This window comes from Amphiura filiformis, chromosome 12, assembly GCF_039555335.1.
Source record: "Amphiura filiformis chromosome 12, Afil_fr2py, whole genome shotgun sequence".
Lineage (NCBI taxonomy): Eukaryota > Metazoa > Echinodermata > Ophiuroidea > Amphilepidida > Amphiuridae > Amphiura > Amphiura filiformis.
This window is the reverse complement of record NC_092639.1, coordinates 6,134,740-6,156,523: the sequence shown is the minus strand read 5'-3', so window position 1 is coordinate 6,156,523 and position 21,784 is coordinate 6,134,740. Positions and strand designations below refer to the sequence as shown.

The 21,784-nt window shown below is 34.8% G+C and overlaps 1 protein-coding gene across 1 annotated transcript; it reads right to left on the bottom strand.

Moving 5' to 3' along the window:
• Window positions 1-2,851: 2,851 nt before the first annotated feature.
• On the bottom strand, window positions 2,852-21,160 carry LOC140165585 (uncharacterized). The gene is made up of 9 exons (XM_072188869.1): window positions 20,726-21,160; window positions 17,793-17,906; window positions 15,671-15,826; window positions 14,488-14,621; window positions 11,835-11,928; window positions 11,536-11,633; window positions 9,366-9,544; window positions 3,353-3,493; window positions 2,852-2,955 (listed from the first exon to the last, which is right to left on the bottom strand). The coding sequence occupies exons 1-9, from the start codon at window positions 20,822-20,824 to the stop codon at window positions 2,852-2,854; spliced, it is 1,119 nt and encodes a 372-aa protein (XP_072044970.1). The 5' UTR covers window positions 20,825-21,160.
• Between the last annotated feature and the right edge of the window lie 624 nt (window positions 21,161-21,784).

Sequence of the window (21,784 nt, the reverse complement as noted above, 5' to 3'; positions counted from 1 at the left end):
TGACCCCCTCCGAAGAAAATGACATCCCCTAATGTAGTGAATTTTAGTCAATTTCGGACATTTTGCAATTGTTCTGTTATTATCAAATTTATTGCTAACCTTAAAGTATTAAGATTAGCAACTATTTTAAGCTGTTGCGATTTGGTAGTTCACAGTATCTTGCGAATGGTAGTGAACATTGGCAAAAATTACATCAATAATTTCACAGCGAGTATGTAGTAGAATTCAAATATCGCAGATATACTTTTGTAGGTCCAGTAGTTATGGTAGTTACAACTAATGTAATAAAGAGGGCCGAAACAACAAGACTTTTTTTAAAAACGTTTTTAACAACAACAACAATAAATCAAGCATGGTTTGTAGAATGAACTTTTACAAAACATCAAAGTGTTACCTTTTAATAATATATTGATTAAGATAATGAAAATCGATATTTTCCCTTATGTTAATCCTTAAAGGACTAAACAAAGGTTAAGTTTGAAGCTTTAAATCAAAAAGAATTATAACACCAGTCTAGCCCTTGAACAGTATATGGTTTAAAATTAAATACGTTTTATTCCGTACTCGTGGTAATAAACATCGCAAAAAAGTAACCAACCCCCCTTTAAATAATGCCATTATCAAAAAACGGGCGATTGTATTACAAATCTGTAAAATGCGTTGGAAGCAGAATTTATTTCTGCACATTGTGACACCTCATTTGTAGTAATTGTCTAAATATTGACGTACATATAAACCATTTAAACGTACATGTAACCCAAGATTTGAAAGTTACAGTAAATTATATTGATTTGTATATTTCAGTATAATGGATGGAAATCTGTGTAATGTTATCTGAGTGTTTTTGTATTGTATGTAAGTGCAACTTTCAAATCTGTACCTCACTACATTATATTGACCGATGTTTTTTGTTTGTTTTTTCTTTTTTTGTTTTCTGGGCTATCGTATCATATCCCTGATCGTATCAAATGAGGTGTCAAAATGCGCAGAAATAAATTCTGTTTCCAACGTCTTTTACAGATTTGTAATACAATCGCCCGTTTTTGAATAATGACCAATTTAGGAGGGGGGTGGGTAGTTACCTTTTTTGAGATGTTTAGCCATGTTGTCTACAACTACAACATCATTTTGATCAAAATTCACAAAATCATTTGTGTGAAAAACAATTTAGAAGTGATTATAAAGCAGTCATAAATACTCAAATTATTTACTACTCTTGAATGAATTTTAGAATAAAATGTTCCTGAGAGATCCAAAAACTCATTTGAGTTATTGAAATTATTTTTCAACTCCGTTCGTAACATTTTGTGCGACAACCAATTTATTTTCTATTAAGCCGAATATAATCGGGTTTCATGATTATGTTAATAGTGAGGTAGAGAAAACAAAGTTGACACAAAACCACAAAACTAGGTATATGTAGATTCTGTCGGTTACTGAAATGAATTTTAGAATAAAATGTTCCTGAGAGATCCAAAAACTCATTTGAGTTATTGAAATTATTTTTCAACTCCGTTCGTAACATTTTGTACTACACAATTTCTTACATTTTGAACGACAACCTGAAATGATAAAAATGTTATTGGTTCAATTTTTTCTATTTTTCTTGTGAGTAAGGGGGAAGATCTTTCAGATCTTTTGCCCCCACCTGTCACAAATTATTTACTACTCTTGAATGAATTTTAGAATAAAATGTTCCTGAGAGATCCAAAAACTCATTTCCCCCACTAACTCAGTGGGGGAAAAACTTAAAAATAGTCACATCATGTTGTATCTCAAATTGTTCCTCTTATTACACGGAATAAAAAATAAATCAATTGTCATATTCTTACGGTGCTTAATTCAGCAGTTAAAGGTCGAATAGGTCAAATATCAAAAAATTCATACACAGAGGTCAAAATTAATGGGCCGATTTCATCGAAACTGGTCTTAAATCACTCTCCTTAACATAAAAAATCTCAAACATATACTTAATTCAAAACTTAAGTGCATTTTTGTATTGTCATGTCCCTATTCAGAGTTCATGCATCCAAAGTCCAATATGTACACGCATAGTATTTGACCCATAATTGCATCCGATTCTGAGGTTATACATTTCTCCAATAAATTATTTTCCTATTTGGTTTGCCGAGAGGAGTAATTAAAGACAAATTTCGATTGAATCCGTGCATTTTAAAAATTTGGCCTCTGTGCATGAGATATTTGACATTTGATCTTAGTTACTCTATAACTCCATAATTAAACACCCAAGTGCAATATGACAATTGACTTTTTTAAATATTTTTCTATCGAGTGCACTATATTCTTGTATCACACGAAAATAAGCCATTCAATATTATTATTATTATTTATATCAGGCTTTTGCGGTAAAATGAAAATTTAAGCTTACCTACCCACCGGGTTTAACCAATGTGTATTGTAATGTAAGCTTACCTTTTGACCTTCTTGTTTTCTGTTCTTTACTCTCCAAAGACAATTTCGGAATAATAATTTATAGGTTGTAGATGTGGATTATATTCCTGAGGTTATCACCAGCCAGAATTGCCGCGAATTAAGTTTGTGATTTTACTTGTTTATACAGTACGAAATCTCCTGTGAGCCATTACGGTGTCTGTATTGTTGTGCTTGGTAACGCGCGACGCGTACGAGATACCCGTACAATATTTAAAAAAATATTGTATTGCATCCGGGTATTTTGCAAATATTGTACAATATACAGTTTTATTGTATCGCTCAAAAGCCTGATATAAATAATAATGATCAATAACATTGATCGCATATGGGCCGCATTATATACTTCATACTCAATGTTCCCCATTTGCAACTTATCTAAATTTATATGGGGTGAATTTTATGTTACCGCTGGTACATCCGAAAGATCTCTCCATACTTGTACATTTTCGTCAGAATACATCACCTCCTCCATTCTGCCGTCAAACAGTTCAAATACTCCACCTAGAATAAGGAAATATATATTGTGTTTACAACCACGATGATGATATCGAGGATGATGATGATGATTCATTATGATGCTGATGATGATGATTAATGAAGATAATGATGATGTTGACGACGATTAATGATGATGACGACGATAATGATGGTGTGATGATAATGATTATGATGCAGATGATAACAATTGACCTTTTCGGTAAATCCCATAAGCCTTTGCGAGTACACCTGAGAACTCGTCATTTACGTCACGCCGATCTGCGCCGATGCGCACATCGTTTATGGAACATCGTTACTGCGCATTGCAAGTCGGCGTGACGTCAAATGACGAGTTCTCAGGTGTACTCGCAAAGGCTTATGGGATTTACCGAAAAGGGGAATAGGGATCATGATAACCTACCTGTGTGAATAAATAATATTTTCTTCCCTTTAAATATTTTTGGGTTGGTTTTCAGGTGCTTAATGAGATGGTAAGTTGCCTTTCCTGTGTACACTGGACCCAAAAGAACTCCTGTTTGTTGAGCTACACCGTGTACAAACTCTGCAATAAATTATTGAAATAAATCTATAATAATAATGCTCAATTAATCAGATAATTAATGAAGCTGTTTTAAGTTAATCTCCTGTTTTTTTAAGTTAAGAACTTCTGTTTGTTGAGCTACACCATGTACAAATTCGGCAATAAATTATTTAAATAAATCTTGTAATAATGCTCAATTAATCAGATAATTATACAAATGAAGCTGTTTTAAGTTAACCTCATGTTAGGAGTTAAGAACTCCTGTTTGTTGAGCTACACCATATACACATTTTGCAATACAATATTTAAATAAATCCATAATAATAATGCTCAATTAATCAGATAATTAATGAAGATGTTTCAAGTTAATATTAACTTCGTTTGGTTTTATGAATATTTGTTATTTCAACACATATTTCTGTATGCGTTTTACAAGCACAGGCACCACCGCTTAGAAAATGTTATTAAAGAGGTTTGTTGTCCATCTTCTTACGCTGTTATTATTTTATTTATTAGTAATCATAAATACAATGTTGTGTTCTCAGAACATTAAGTTACATATTAAGGATAAGATCATTGACAGACGCTGCCGCTTGGAAAATATCAAATTTGTATTTTACGACGTTTGACATTCTTTTTGTCGCGAGCGACAAGTCTTTGACTATGCTTCAGTGGTCATGAAATGATTCAAAAGATAGCCTCTGTCCCAAATATCCTAAGCGAATTGTCTAAAACTGCTCTGAGGATATTATCTATTTGTCTCGGAGCACAAATCGGCTGGGACCGAGACTAGTTATCTACAGCATGTCTCAAAAAAAATTGTGCAAGTAAGAAGCGCCCTCTTTGGTAATTAGAAAATACCGTTGTGACATGATGCTTACATCAACGTCAAGGGCGTAGTCTTAGCTCTCAAATGCCGTTTGTTCTGTTCAATTTGCTTGTTTTTTATCTCGAGATATATATGTTTAGTTAACAACTAAAGGGTAAAATCACAATTGTGCCACTTTTACTAGGGAATGTAAATCAATGATAGCATCAAGTTTATCAAGAGTTCCTTTGTGAAATCAAAAGAATGCATCAATTACACAACAATACAAAACAGTTTTTACTGTTTTTACTGTTTTATCATGATACAGGTATAAGGCCAAAAAATATCGTTGTGTTGCCCTCACGCGCCCGGTTGTAAATTTTGAAAATTCCCGACTGGCATTTTTATTTTTATTTTTTATTTTTGTATACACTTTTTCTCATATTTTTCATATTTACGTGTTTTCCCCCGTTTTTTCCACCATTGAAAATCTTGCCGACTCAGTGGATCGAATATAAAATGAACGTCGATGAATCTGACTTGTTTTGTACATCGCTAGTCTCTTGTCACTTGCTTGAATTCTCGATCACGAACTGTGCACGCCACGTGCAAGCCAGTCTGTGTTAAAGCCTATCGGAATATTAAGCGTAATATTTAGTTTCGTATATTCATTAATTTATCAAATCAAAATTCAAGAAGAAAATGAATAAATGTGTAATATTTTCACTCAAAATACACTAAAATATTTTGTAAATGTTTTTTGATGAATTACAAATATTGATGAAAAGATTTATATGGTGTTTTACCGTTTTACGCTTTCAAATATTCATGAATATATTTCTAAAATTAAAAAAGTCTTTCGGAATATTAAAAAAGCGTACTATTTTATCAGTCCGTATAATTCATTAATTTATCAAATCAAAATTCAAGAAAAAATAAATAAATATGTAATATTTTCACTCCAAATACACTAAAATATTCTTGAAATGTTTATTGATGAATAAAAATATTAATAAAATGATTTATATGATATTTACCGCTTCCAAATGTTCATAAATATATTTTCAAAATTAAAAAGTACGTGATGCGTCACCGGGAGGTCAATCGTTGTGTTTTGAATTCGTGTTGTTTATGGTACATGTACCGTTACCATGGATTTCGCGGTATGTATGACTGCAAAAAAAAAAAAAATCCCGACCGTCTGACCTCCTGTTTTTGGCTTGTGAGGGCAACACAACATTTTTTTTTTTGGCCTTAAAAGATTCTCCTTTCTATTCCACTTAGAAACAGATTAAAAGATAAATAAATATATTTCACATTCTGCTGTAAAATTAAATACATGAGCATTTTATCGTGGTAAATATTGTTGTTTTCTTTGTCAGTCAAGACATGTTAAAAGACAAACAAATATTGCACACTTATAGGTTAATGAACGCTTATTACTTGTTGGGAGAGAAATTAGACAAAATAATGCACGCGCGCTGATGTTGATGCGTCTAATGCACGAGCCCCGAATGGGGGAGTGCATTAGACGCGTCAACATCAGCTATCATTGATTTACGATTGTACAGCACTCTTCCCCATTAAAAGTGGCACAATTATGACTTTACCCTTTCGTTGTTACTAAACATATCTCGAGATTGAAACAAGCAAATTTAACAGAACAAACAGCATTTGAGAACTAAGACTACACCCTTGACGTTGATGTAAGCATCATGTCACAACGGTATTTTTGAGACAGGCTGTATGAGCGTGTTTATAGTGGGTGTAACCGGAAAGATTACAATAGCCATTGATTTCGCAGTACTACGCTAACTATAAGCACACTCATAAGCACTTACGAATTTTCCGTTTTGATTTTACCATTTTAAACTTCCGACTGAACATGTTTTTCAAATTCAACGCGTGAATCTACCCTAGTAGAAGACCGTCCTGTAGAGTTCGTGACCAAATCATAGAACAATGATTTGAAAGTTGTTTTGGGATCTTTGATTGATTCTGAATCAATTTAGCTTGGGCTCACCTCCTGAAACTTCCGGGCATTCCGGGGAGGGGTCAATCAAGGTTACATGGGGGTCAAATTTTCAGAATGCCCCAATTATGTCAATTAATATATCAAATTACTCGTGTGGTCATGAGGACTCCAAAGTGTATAGTTTGTTATGTGTCAGACCTTTCAAGAGGGCGCTATGATGAAAAATGTTCATATGTCAACGACCTTTTTGAATTCTGACCATAGTTAATAACGTCCGATTTCGGTGAATTTGGTGTCTAATTATATGTTTTCTTGCATGAGAAATACAACTACGCAACTTAAAAAACTGTACAAGGAACCGATGTCCTTTTAATTAGGGGTGGTGCAATAATTATATGTACCCCGGGGGTGAATTATAGGGGGGCAAAGATTTTTGGCAGGCCAAAAGGGGGGCAAGCATTTTTGGCAGGTCGAAAGGGGGGTCAAGCGATTTTTGGCAGGTCGAAAGGGGGGCAAGCAATTTTGGCACAGATATTTTGGGCACCGTTTCTATATTACGCCCTAACATATGGGGGTCAAATTTTCAGAATGCTCCAATTATGTCAAGTAATATATCAAATTACTCGTGTGGTCATGAGGACTCCAAAATGTATAGTTTGTTATGTGTCAGACCTTTCAAGAGGGCGCTATGATGAAAAATGTTCATATGTCAACGACCTTTTGAATTCTGACCATAGTTAATAACGTCCGATTTCGGTGAATTTGGTGTCTAATTATATGTTTTCTTGCATGAGAAATACAACTACGCAACTTAAAAAACTGTACAAGGAACCGATGTCCTTTTAATTAGGGGTGGTGCAATAATTATGTGTACCCCCCGGGGGTGAATTATAGGGGGGCAAAGATTTTTGGCAGGCCAAAAGGGGGGGCAAGCATTTTTGGCAGGTCGAAGGGGGGGGTCAAGCGATTTTTGGCAGGTCGAAAGGGGGGGGCAAGCAATTTTTGGCACAGATATTTTGGGCACCGTTTCTATATTACGCCCTAACATATGGGGGTCAAATTTTCAGAATGCTCCAATTATGTCAAGTAATATATCAAATTACTCGTGTGGTCATGAGGACTCCAAAATGTATAGTTTGTTATGTGTCAGACCTTTCAAGAGGGCGCTATGATTGAATTCTGACCATAGTAAACAGCGTCCGATTTCGGTGATTTTGGTGTCTAATTATATGTTTTCTTGCATGAGAAATAAAAAAAATATACAAGGAACCGATGACCCTCTTTTGCAACATGGCTGCTAAAAGCATCCATATTGTAAGGGGTGGTGCAATAATTATGTGTACCCTGGGGTGAATTCTCAAAATGGTCTGCCAAAATTGCTTGCCCCCCTTTGGCCGTGCTAAAAACCTTGCCCCCCTTTTGACGTGCCAAAAACCTTTGCCCCCCTTTTGATGTGCCAAAAAATCTTTGCCCCCCCCCTTACACATGCAAGATTTTGGGGAACCCGAATTTAAAACCTTAAATTGTCTTAACATATAATGCGAGCGCAGCGAGCAGGAAATTTTGCATATTTGAACGTGTTCGTAACGTTTTCCTACGCCTTTTAGGGCGTATTATAGAAACAGTGCCCAAAATATCTGTACCAAAATTGCTTGCCCCCCCTTTCGACCTGCCAAAAATCGCTTGACCCCCCCTTTCGACCTGCCAAAAATGCTTGCCCCCCTTTTGGCCTGCCAAAAATCTTTGCCCCCTATAATTCCCCCGGGGTACACATAATTATTGCACCACCCCTAATTAGAAGGACATCGGTTCCTTGTACAGTTTTTTAAGTTGCGTAGTTGTATTTCTTATGCAAGAACACATATAATTAGACACCAAATTCACCGAAATCGGACGTTGTTAACTACCCAGCAAACACAAAACGTTTTCGACATCATTCGCAAAAGGTTATAAAAGGTTGTCAGAAAACGTTTAAATGTCGGGTTATATAAAGGGTATATTAAGAGTATAAAACGTTTTCATAACCTTAAAATACATTTTTTGATTATCTACTGCTCAGCAAACAAAAATGTTTTACAGAAAACGTTTAAATGTCGGGTTATATAAAGGGTATAAAAACGTTTTAATAACATTCCAAAAACATTCTTAAAAACTTGATACAAAACATTCTAAACAGGATGTTATTTTGGGGTTGAAAAAATATTTTGCGAAAAACGTTTGCCCAAAATATTTTCAATAACGTTTTAAAAACGTTTACATGACCTTTATATAACCCGACATTTAAATGTTATTAAAAGGTTTAGAAAAAAACATTTTAAGAACATTTCTGTGTTTACTGGGTTCAAACATTTTAACATATTGTTATTTAAGTATTGACACAATATTTGGCAAAAATGTTTGTAAAAATAGTTTACAAAAACATTTTTTGAAAACATTTAAAAATATTGTTGTAGTGTGTTTTCATACAAAACGTTTTAAAACGTTATCGTGACCTTTACATAACCCGACATTTTAATGTTATTAAAACGTTTTTACATAAACCAAAAGCCAAAATATAACTTATTTAAAACGTTTTAAAAACGTTTTTGTGTTTGCTGGGTATGGTCAGAATTCAAAAAGGTCGTTGACATATGAACATTTTTCATCATAGCGCCCTCTTGAAAGGTCTGACACATAACAAACTATACATTTTGGAGTCCTCATGACCACACGAGTAATTTGATATATTACTTGACATAATTGGGGCATTCTGAAAAATTGACCCCCATGTAACCTTGATTGACCCCTCCCCGGAATGCCCGGAAGTTTCAGGAGGTGAGCCCAAGCTAAATTGATTCAGAATCAATCAAAGATCCCAAAACAACTTTCAAATCATTGTTCTATGAGTTGGTCACGAACTCTACAGGACGGTCTTCTACTACCCATGGATTCTGCAAGCCACGATAGAAATGACCATTGAAGTATAAAAAGACTAACATTAAAGAATGAGTTCCGCAATCTATGACATTGCATGTACTTGTGAAATGTTTTATCAACATCTTTCGAGATTATTAAAAAGCAATGGTTTGGGTTACTTGACAATATACATATGAACGTATATGCCTAAATACCAAGTTCTTGTTGCGTTGAAATTCCGTAGCCTTCACCAATAGGACCATCAATAGCATTATAAATATCCTCCGATTGTAGACCAGTGCCATCTTCTTGTTGTAATCCTACGTATCTCAGCATGGAATTGATCGTCTTGTGTTGATTTGAAGCCGTCTCGTAACATACCATTCCATGGATTCTAAAAAAAAAAAGAAGAAAGGAATAACAATGAAAATAAATCACGAGCCTCACTCAAAACGCTACTAATCACCCTCTATTGTTATGCATAGTCGTGCTGGAAGTCGACTGATACATGTTGAAAGCAACACAATTCGATAAACTTTTTACTTTGAAATATATTCATATAAAGAAGCAACATTATTGTATTTTTTCAGTAATGTCAGATAAAACCATAATGCTTTGATATACCGTCTTTTAAAAATCAAGGTGTTAAAATTAGGCATGAAATTGTAAGAATTTTTATTTTTACAGGACCGACCTTCGGCCGTGAGCTTTGCAAACTATATAGTTCGTTAAAGAAAGATTTTTACACCTCTAAAGTCACATCGAATTATTATTATTATTATTATTATTATTATTATTATTATTATTATTATTATTATTATTATTATTAGTGTTATTATATTATTATTATTATTATTCTATTGTTTTTCATTTTAGACGGCCAAAAATTACCAATTCAAATAATTTGTATTTCGAAAACAAACAACAGAAAAAATCGTGCCTGAATGCAGAATCATCAATCCATGGGTATGTTCATACGTTGATTTTGAAACGTTTTCAGTCGGAAGTGAAAAACGGTACAATCAAAACGGAAATTCTGACCCATGCCCCGATGATGTGCATTAAAGAGTTGGGAAAATCCTTCATTAGCGAAATAATATTACTTGAAGCTCGTCAAAATCGAAAATCTTACATTAGACCAATAAATTTCACGCCTAAATTTAACACCAAAATTTGAAAAAGATACGGTATCAACCATTTTTTCTGACAATAACTGAAAAAAAATAACACTATTACTTTTCATTTGGCCGTGAAAATAAATTTGAAAGTGAAAAGGTGTAACTCAAAATTGTGCTCATTTCAACACCGAATTTGATTGTTCCAATGCACACCTAGAATATCTGTTTTATTGAGCTAAATGGTAAAGTGGGCCTTGTATAGACGTATCCAATTTCACGCATTCCTACACCTCAATGGCAGCCATAGCTGGGTCCCCGTCGGTTCCATCTCACCTAAAATGTGAAATGATGTGGCCTTGGAGGGTATTTTAAACTGCCTTCTATCACCCGTGTTACACGTAGACAAAAGAATGGTGACAGTTTATAAAACAAAAGAATCTAACATCAAATTTTAAGCAGCTTTAATCCACCCAATTGTGCAGTCACAACACCAGTTTGGTGCTGCGGGGACCCAGTAATGGCCGACCAAATCCTGATGCTCGCTGGATTCGTCTATACTAGTGACTGGAGCGTTCTGAGTGTAATAAGCAAATACATAAGGAAATAAAGTAATTATAACATCCGGGTAATAACCATGATCGATTTATTATCAACATCCGAGTATTAATAGTTATGGATTCATTATACTACATTAAAATAAATATTATCATTACAATTTTAGATTGTTATAGAAACAGGTGCCGAACATTTTATATTCTATATAAATAAAGGAATTTAGTTCATTTTCAATATGATATTATATAATTATAGGCTATATAATATCAACAGCGGCGATCATCAGGCGTCAGGCAACTAATTATGCGTGCGTTTAATATCCAAATAGCTCTAGTAATTGAACTCAAGTTGTTAATTATTTTGATGCATGTTTATGTTAGATTTGTAAATCTAAATCACTGCGCCTGAAAATACCGGATCACTCATCTCCTCTGTGACCTCATCATATGTGATGTGATCAAGCAAAATCAGTCGGAACTCGGAAATATTGATTTTGAGATATAGCCAAAAAAAAGGAAATATTTCCTTTTGTTTCCTTTTGTTTTGCAAACTCTGTAATTGCTCATAGCTTTGGAACTGGTTGTTCAATTTCAATGGGGTTTTCTGCAAAATGCAGTTTTGTAAATGCTTTTTACTATCTTATAAGAAACTGAAAATGTAATATTTCCGAGTTCCGACTGAATTTGCTTGATCGCATCACATATGCACTTACTTGAGCTTACTACCCGTGAGATAGTTCGATATAGCAAGTCCTGCTGATGTACCACCTCCTCCAGATGCAGACACAATATCCGTGAAGGATTCCAAGCCCTGTACAATTAATATTCTTAGTTATAGCACATCATTTGCATTATATAACAATTCTCATTCAATTATTAATGTCGGGGAGAGGCGTAAGCTGCATGAAAAATGAAACCATCTTGTATCACATTTATAAAGCATACAAAATTAGTAATTTTCCCTTGAAGCAGCAGTACTTTAAATAGGATATAAATTCCAATAATAACTAACCTGATTCATCATTTCATTGAATGCATCCACATAGCCATACATCCACGGAGAGTCGTCAAAAACTATCGGATAGGCTTTCTCACCGGTATCGTGTCTTCAAAGAAATCACACAGCAACACTTAGTGGCCTTTATAATTAATTAGCCTACACAATTTGATTTTAGGAGGGATGCTAATAATGGTAAGATACATTTAGGTTGATTGCTCACGACAGAGGGCGCAGTATAATTATGAGATCTTTTCACAGTCGAATAAGGGGCTGTGCAATAATTATGAGCCCTGGGGAGGGTAAAATTGGGGGGGCAAGAAATTTTTGGCGAGCCGAAAGGGGGGGGGGCAAGCAATTTTTGGCAAGCCGAGAGGAGGGGGGCAAGCGATTTTTGGCACACATTCACAGGGCGCCTTTTTAATAAAACGCTCTAAAACGGCTTAAGAAAACAGTACGGAAACGCTTAAATATGCAAATTTACCTGCTCGATGCGCTCGCAACATACATATAGACCATTTAAAGTTTGCAAATTGGGATCCCAAAAATTTGGCATGTTCAAAGGGGGGGCAAAGATTTTTTGGCGGGCCGAGGGGGGGCAATCAATTTTTCACGGGCCGAGAGGGGGGCAAGCGATTTTTGGCGAGCCGTTTGAATTTTACCCCCGGGGGCTAATAATTATTGCACAGACCCTAAATGATCCACCTCTGGTGCGCCCTCTGTTAGTGACCAATCAACCAGAAGAAAGATGGCCACCGTCACTCACATGATGGCATTCGACCAAGATGGCCACCATCACTCACATGATGGCCTTCGACCAAGATGGCCACCATTACTCACATGATAGCCTCCGACTAAGATGGCCGAAACTGTCGGGTCCGTAAACGGTTTTGACAAGATGAGAATTCTTATAATAATTTTTATATTGTTGAATGAGGCCATACAACATAGTATTATATTTTTATTGAAAGACGAATGTTTAATATTGTGAAAAGATTTGCTTCTTGCATAATCAGAAAGAGTGGGCACCCTTATTCACTAAAATACGGGTTACCTAAAGTTTACTTGTGAAATGTTATAAAATGTTTCATCCAATAACGACCAAACAATACTTTGGTTCATTCCAATTTCGGTAGTGACGTCAATGCTTTTTCGTGTACTCGCTAAGTTATTAAAGCCATATTGTGTGATTTGCTCTACACTGACATCCTAAATCATTCAAATTTCTATTGTTTGCATGATTGTAATGCCCAGTGGTGTACTAAAATACCACGTGAAGGACTTAGCCCGATGTGCTTTAATTACAGCAAAATTACAGTTTTTATATTAAAATCCGGAGATCTCCGGTTTTATTCAGAGTTTAGTCCGGCTGCCAAACGCAATTTTGCCACAGAAGCTTGTTTTGGTGTCCATAGTTTTTTTGATGGATATTGTTTCTCAAGACCACCAACTTCAAAAATACGTTTACTGGACCTCTGTCAGCATTGAGCATTTTCTTTCATAAAAATCGGAGTATGTTTCAGGTTTTGACCCCTGTGGAGGTAAAAAATCTTTCTGCTTGTAACCCCAGAAGGGAATGTCACAGATAGGTAAAAGTATACTTTTTCTGGATTGCCATGACAAGAGGATTGCCATGACAAGAGGTTGGTGGTCTTAAGAAGAAATATCCATCAAAAACAAAACTATGGACATCAAAATAACGTTATACCCATTGGCAGCCAGACTAGTTCACCGATCGAATGCTTGCTAACACGTTTCGTGATCATGGTGATCGAGTCTCATGAATGCCATCTAATGTTTACTTTTATCATTGAATTGTGTGCATATCGCTATTCGTCTTACGTCTTTATAATATACGTCCCGGCTGCGCTTGGAGTGATGTTCCGTGCAATAATGCATAGTATACATGTAATACGATCGGAGAGCTAATACACGCATTTTAAGCTATTGTAGGCGCTGGAATGAAATAGCAATTTTCTTCGTTTTACCCTATTTGCTTGGCTCAAAATTAAAACGACAATGTGATCAGTGAAAACTAACAATTAAGTAGAGATCTATCCATTATGCAAATTACGCATTATTGCTTTAACTTTGCACATGTTTTTCAGACGAATGCGCATCAACGTCACTGCCTAACCAGCCCTGTATTCATTATTTATAAATAGCTATTTATAAATCACCATGGGGTACATGGGCGCAGCCATTACACAACATTGTATTAGCAAAGAGTATCTAGATAAACATTCACATACAAATGAGTAGGAAAACAAGATGTCGGGACTCATGAATTTTTACAAAATTACATGTGCCAAAAATCTAAAGATTGGTGTATCCTGTAACTTACATATGTTATGAGAAACTGATTTTAGAGGAAATTTACCGAAGTTTACAAATTTACCGAAGGCCTTTGTTCGGTAAATGGTAAAACACACCAAATTTTGAGCGACAAGTTGCTGAAGTCAACTGCCTTACCATTGAAAAGTACAGGAACGCTACCCACTGTGCTAGAGGTCAACTCTCCAGACATACTGGCGCCCAGCCATAATGGCAACCTCCATTTCTCTCTATCAAGAATATAATTGCTATTTATAAACAAGGAATACAGGACTGCTAACGTGAGGTGAATCAACGTATGTAAAAGTTGCATGCATAAACCTTTGATAGCTACCGTAACTTTTCAGCCAATAGTTGTACTCGTTGACATTCTTCATCGTATTCCAGCGGCCATGGAACAAAGTACAACTTGGCATTTGTTAAGCGTGTCATAAGGTAATTCGCTACGCTTGGAACGGAACATGGATTCTGTGAATAATAAACTCTAATGTTAAAGGGAATCTCCGGCAATCACAACATTATACCTCATATGTAAGAAAAGTATATATTAAGCACATTTTAAACAAACTCATAGTGACCATAAAAACGAATAAAAACATACGTCTCACAACACGCGATATTCAAAATTCCCGGGCGCCGAAATTGTCAAGTACAATGACGTCCCAGTAATACAATGAAGGCTGACGACAATTGAGCACAAATAACCATTATGTCATTGCACTTACACGATTTCGGCGCGTGGATTTTGAATATCGCGTGTTGAGAGCCGACTGTTTTTATTCATTTTTTTGGTCAATATGAATTTATTTTATTATAAAATAAAACCATGTGATTCGTGCTTGTTAAGACATAATGTTATGATTGCCGGAGACTCCCTTTCAATACTGTTTTCAAATATAAATAAATGATGCATAATCATATAACGAAATATCTAAAACAATGATGCCTTTTATATTGAACTAACTCAGATTTTTGCTGACAAACGGCTTACCATTCACTTATATCACATATTTACAGGCTGTAAAGAGAAAGAAATATACATGCATATTTTTCTCCATAATTGTATTTTTTATTTTGGAGTAATATAAAAGAGCGCACTGGCCTTAATGTACGATTTCCATCAAATTTTGATTTTGTTATTCTTTATTCAAAATGTTGAAATAATATTAGTAATAACGGTTGCTGTCCATTTAAGGTTGAAATAACAAGGTACAGTGAAAGAAACCCCCTTTTATTTTGGTCATTTAACACACAGTTCTATGGGAGGACATATTATCATAATTTTAAATTATGATAATATGTCGAACTTTGCTCTGTTGACCTACAAAGACAACAAATGTGGTGCAAGTTGGGACTTGTGTAAACATTACAAATATGCCAAAAAATCAGGTTTGAAATAAATCAACCAATTTCATATTATAAGATCGTACATTATGGCTTTAAAGGGAGGTGACCCGAAATATAATTGTACCGTAATGAAGCCAGAGATTTTCAAAACAATGAATACATAGCCCTACCTGATTACATTTGATCAACACGTGTGCCTGTATTCCCAACGATGCGGCCATTATCGCTAATGTTCTCAAGTTGTTAGAATGACTCGACCCAGCAGACACTACAGATGTACATCCTTGTCTTATGGCATCGGCAAGTACAAACTCTAAACATCTAACCTAAAAAAGAAATTATGAGATCTGGTCAGGCAAAATAAGGCTGTTTTTGCCGGGACTTAGGTGGAAAATAAAGAATCCTAAAAAAATACTTAGGATATCATGGCGCTTCGAGAACTTTAAAATGTAAGACATATGGGAACAGTGATATAAGAGGTACGAAATTCATGGTTGATATTTTGTATGAAAATTTATTGCGAGGTAAAGCAAGAAAAAGAAAACCAGATGTGTGCAAAGAAGAATTTCCGGAATGGATTTATTGACAACAAGGCATGCATTCCCCGCTTGGTCGACATTCCGCTTGTATGACACGCAATCAGCGGCAAAGACCTGATTACATTCGACATTCAACGGGGTTTAATATGCCCGGGAGTAATGTCGGGTCCACAACTTATAAGTTCCCCCCTAATACTATTTAAAATAAGTCGTGTTTTACACATAATATGGACCAATTTATAATGTCACACGTCATTGCGTTCAGTCATAATGGTTAATTGTGTAAGAAATTTGGTCCATGTCTAAAACTAATAAAACAAAATACCTTATTACACGTTTGCATTCAGTCAAATATTTTTCGTAAAAAATATATATATGGAGGAACTTATTAAGTTGTGGACCTTATATAATTCGTATTATGGTTAATGTTAATACGCGCATACTTAGAGTTTACCGTGTGGAACCTCAGAGTCTATGGTGGAACAGTTGGGAGCGCGATGAACGGAGATCGCTCAATGGTATCTGATATTGTCAGTAAAGTTAATCCTTTACCATCTTAAGTAGACTAGCAGGCTAAACAGTATTAGTTCTATTTTTTTAGTGTAAAATAATTCTGTTCAGTGACAACTGTTTTCCCAGCTGGCCCTCATTAATATCATATTATGATTTTAGACATTTTATAAAAGAAAATGTTGCATATACATGATATGAATATGAAACACATTAAATCGAAACAAATTTAAAAAGCTGAAGAATATATAGAATAGAATAGAATTCCTTTAAAAAAATCTATTTATTGACCATGCATATCAAAACAAAGAAAGAAATGTGGAAATGTGCCATGTTTTGTGACACGGACTACGAAGAGGGGGTTGTTGCACTTCCATTAATTTTCAATTTAATGCAGCTATGGTTCTCCTCTGTTACCAAAATATATGTATGAAAATACAAACATTCATCACATAATGTTGCTATAATATAAAAATCGAAATTACTCAAGTTATTACTCAGGTTATTACCCATAACCCCATGTATTGATATAGAATAGCGTGCACGCAATTAGGTGCAGCAATTACGCTAGTTGTGCGTTGCGTAATGCCGACTGGCCCACGCTTATATGAATTTACGCAAGCGTTAGTTGGGACTTTATTGAAGCGCGGAGTAATAAAAACCAAATATTTGTCGCCTATTATAATGCACCCGTTAGACTTTCCTGCCGCTTACCGCTGCGGCAAGCGACAGGACGTATCAACCAATGACAAGCCTTGATTGTGTCCGTTTGTCTGCAATGCGCGTGCGCCACACCGCTCAGCGGCAAGCGGCATGGTAGTATGAAACCAGCATTAGCCGACAAGTAAAAGGTCTTTGAATAAGTTTACAAGAGCGAAATGAAAATCATGGATTTTACTGTAGAAACATTATTGGCGGGCCTCATAAACCTACCCCCTATGGTAAGTTTTGATGGTTGGTCCAACCCCGAGTATTAGGTGCTGGGGTAAAAATGTTATCACTACAATGAGCCCAAATAAAAGGATGGATCTGCGATCAACTTAAGTCGTTTGGGCGTAAAAACGTTATTTGTTAAAGACCGATGTACCCCCTCGTAGTTCTAGGGTAAGGTGAAAAAACTGGGTTTTTTTGGGGGGGGGGTAGTAAGTGAATTAGAAGTATAAATTCTGTTTGTATGATATGATTATTATAAACAAATTCAAATTAATAATCATGAATCATTATTCATTAATACATTACCAACCTTATTCCCAGATGTTGCACAGCCCCTCAGATCATCTCGTTTAATATAAACATCATATCCATCTGGAATATCTGACAATTTCCACTTATGAATAGGGGTTCCGACATTGCTAAACTAGATTGGATAAAATGGTAAGTAAGTAATAATAATAATAATAATAATAATAATAATAATAATAATAATAATAATAATAATAATAATAATACTAATAATACTACTACTACTACTACTAATAATAATAATAATAACAATAATAATAAAAATAAAAACACTAATGAAACAATAGTTTAGGCCTATATTGTTATTATAAACATTATTATTATAGGAGTTCGTGATCACAATCTTTATTTAACACGCCACGCCGGTAGATGTCGTTGTTAAGCAGTGTTTGAGTTGTTGGTGGTGATGGAGGAGGGGGGGGTAATAGACAGTCGATAACCGACAATCAATGATCAATTAATTGTCAATATTCAATTAGATTCTAAAACCTAACACGCAAATGATGATCACAGACTCTCATTTTCAATCGCAGTCGCTAAGGATGATTAAGGGGGGGGGGGGGTGATATGTGTGTAGTTGAGGGTGGTGGAGGAAAATCGATAATCGATAATCAATCAATCAATTATCAATATTCAATGTTTAAAATGTATAGGCCTTCGCAATCGACAAAACTAGATATCTGCAGTAATTTGAAAATATGATATCTGGTCGCATGTCATAAGTTGGGCATGCAAAACGGGTGGAGGGATTACACTTTTCTGAAAATTGCGATACAAATTTGATTGGCTTTCCATAACCCCATATCCTACAGCAGTGGTGTGATACCTCATTTTAAGCCTAATTTTATACTCTTTCCGTCTACTGAAGCATATAATTATACATTATTCAGTAAAAAAATCACATCAGTTGAAATGAAAAATGCCTGGGGTGGAGGAGCAGGCGGATGTGGAGCAGGCGGATGCGGGAGTGTGCAATAGGGCCTATGTGAAAATTCACATGTCAGCATGTCAAAACTACTGGTTACTTTTTCAAATCAAGTGAGGGTATGATGTATTGACAGCTTTGAATGTTGAATTTGTACAACTAAAACAATTACTGACTACTTAAGGTGGCACTACCCCTATGATAAATTTTGTGACTAATTTTGCATTTTTCTCAAAAAATAACTACACACTGGTAAAAAAAAACGTTTTGTATATTATAGGGGCCAGGAATCCAATTACCTCACTGAAATTTCAGTGATTCAAGACAAGTGGTTCATTATATATGTTAAGAAATCAGGTACATTCTAGTGGTACCTCTTTTCTTATCATAAATAACATACCGCTTGTCTTGAGTCACTGAAATTCCAGTGTAGTAACTGGATTCCATGCCATTAATATACAAAACTTTTGTTACCAGTGTGTTATTATTTTTTGAGAAAAATGCAAAAATATTCACAAATTTATCAAGGGGTGTAGTACCACCTTAAAGGGTATTATGTTTCTTTTCTTTTTTCATTTTTAATGAAATCCTAGTTGAATTTCAATATTTTTAGCAACATGCTTATGTACATTTCTCTTCTTGATATTCATTTCCTCAATATAGAATAACCGTCTCGCTAATTACTCGCTAAAATGTCATTGACCTTCACAATGTAATTAACATACGTGCAATTATTTGAAATAGTTCATATGAAGCATTGATGTATTGAGAACATATCCTTTAAATCTGATGACATTCTTGCATAAAATACAAATTTTAGAGTCATTTTTGTAATTGAGGTCCGATTTGAGAAAAACTCATTTGAAAATTGAGATTTACATAGACACCTGTGTATTAATTAATTAATAATTAAGCATTATATCAAAAATTAAGCATGTGTTAAGGTTAAAAATGGTGCTAATTATTAGAGGTTGTGTCAATATATACAACATATCAAAAAATAAAAATTTTGTCATTTTTGACCATGTAATGGAAATTGTACCCAACTTATGACATGCGACCATCTCTAAAGTGCTAGAAAACCAACATTTTTGATCATTTCTATGCATATCATATCTCATGCAACCTGAATGAACCAAATTTGTTTCCACTTGGGATTTCAACAGCTTAAAATTCAAATTTTTCGTAAAATACGGTTCAAATATTTTGTTCTGAATTGGAAAATCTCTCTTGGTATATAATGGCAATAAGAGGGATTTTTATCGTCAATTTCAAACTTTGTTATCTTAATCATCATGGCCGTGGACACATGATACTCTATTTTGAAAGCCACCCGAGTTTCCATTTTGATAAACGAATCAAAACAAAAATATCTTTAACATTGTCGTCAATACAAGAAAAATCACAAAAATGCCTTTTTCTTAAGAAAAAATTTAGCACCCGAAAATAAATTTTCTTAAAATTCGTTTTTTAAATTCTTTATATATGCTTAATAACTTAATAACTCAGCGGGGATTAGCAATTCTCACCAGTTTTAATAAGACAATAATGATTGACACACACACCAGGAAGTTTCTCATCCAAAAGAATGAGAAAATTTAAATTCTCACCATTTTGGCCGTTTCTCATCAAAATGTCCGTTTTCTCATCCAAAACTTCCACTAGTGAAAGAAGAACTCGCTAACCTTGCCCTTCCGTGTCGTGCATCACACACTAAAGAAAAACTCGCTAACCTTGCCCTTCCGTGTCTTGCATCATTATACGCTCGTACATTTAATAAAATGGTTTACTAGTAGTCTAAATTCCATTCTTACAAAACATCCGTGAAAACACCTATCTATTAAAGCAATCAATATGATGTTTGACATCAGTATTAGAGCCGAAAGAAATTACTATAGCTTTGTCAACTTAAAAACATATTACGAAATACACGCACTATCAATGAATTCTATCCAGCACTTACATTTCAACTAAAAAGGTACGAAATCTAAGTAAATAATGATATCTACCTTGAGTTTATGTGTTGGCACGTTTTTCATCCCACACGTCCACGCCGGTGCTTCATATTTCACTATGATGTCGCTTGAAGATGGTGATGATGAGCCCATAGTAAAAAATGATGAAATTCAATTATTTTTTGTTTTACCGCTGCTTTTTTGAAACTTATTATTTTCTAAAACGTATCAACAATTCGAAAGCAAAGCTGACCAAGTATTTTATACTTGAACGTAACGTTGCGTTGTCATCTGTCCCGTCATCTGTCTTCGTCATCATCTTCTGATTCTTTGATTGCCCAAACAAGCAATACAATTATAAAACATTCCATATGTCACATTGTGGCGATGGGAAAATGTTAAAGGGCATTGGACATCGACCCATGATATCATTCTGGAACATTGTCCTAAATAGCGCACGATGTTCAAGTTCACAATGTGGGGCCCGGTATGTGGTCTCAGCAAGTGGACGCGTGGAAAGATGACTTTACCCTTTGCCATTTAAACTCAGTGATGTTGTAAAACATTTTAGCTCTTTACTTTTTCATCAGTTATAAACTTATACTAATAATTTATTTATAAAACAAACCTAATTACGTCAATAATTTTTATAGTGTCAAAATATGAAAACAAAGAAAACCATTTCTTTTCTTTTCTTTACTTTTAATTATTTTTGGTATTCATTTTGAAAGGCGACGGGATTGAAGAAATGTTTTGCACAGATTTATTAAACCGTGAAACTATAAATAGTTATATATATTATTATTGAGTCCATCGTGACCCCGGGCCGGGAATCCACGTCTTTGTTAATTGGAAATATTTTAAGTTGAATTTATACTCGATCACTTTTGCGTCAAGCTGATCAATCGATACAAATCGCCGAGGCAAAAACGACGTCGGTTTGGAAAGTTAAAGAAATCTTCCAACTTCCAAGCGATGTCGCTTGATACGTGAATGCATCAACCAATCATATTCAACCAACTGGATCTATTATTTTGTTACTTTTCTCGATTATTAACTTAATTAAGCAATAAATATTTACAGCAATGGATGTTCTTAATGTATTTAGAACAT

What these genes read in the sequence shown, in the direction of transcription:
- LOC140165585 (XM_072188869.1), bottom strand. Translation starts at nt 20,824, where the DNA reads ATGGGCTCATCATCACCATCTTCAAGCGACATCATAGTGAAATATGAA. An exon ending in CTATTGGCTGAAAAGTTACG is followed by an intron (nt 11,929 to 14,487) that starts GTAGCTATCAAA and finishes ATTTCTTTGAAG; the next exon opens with ACACGATACCGGTGAGAAAG. An exon ending in CTCACGGGTAGTAAGCTCAA is followed by an intron (nt 9,545 to 11,535) that starts GTAAGTGCATAT and finishes TTTTTTTTTTAG; the next exon opens with AATCCATGGAATGGTATGTT.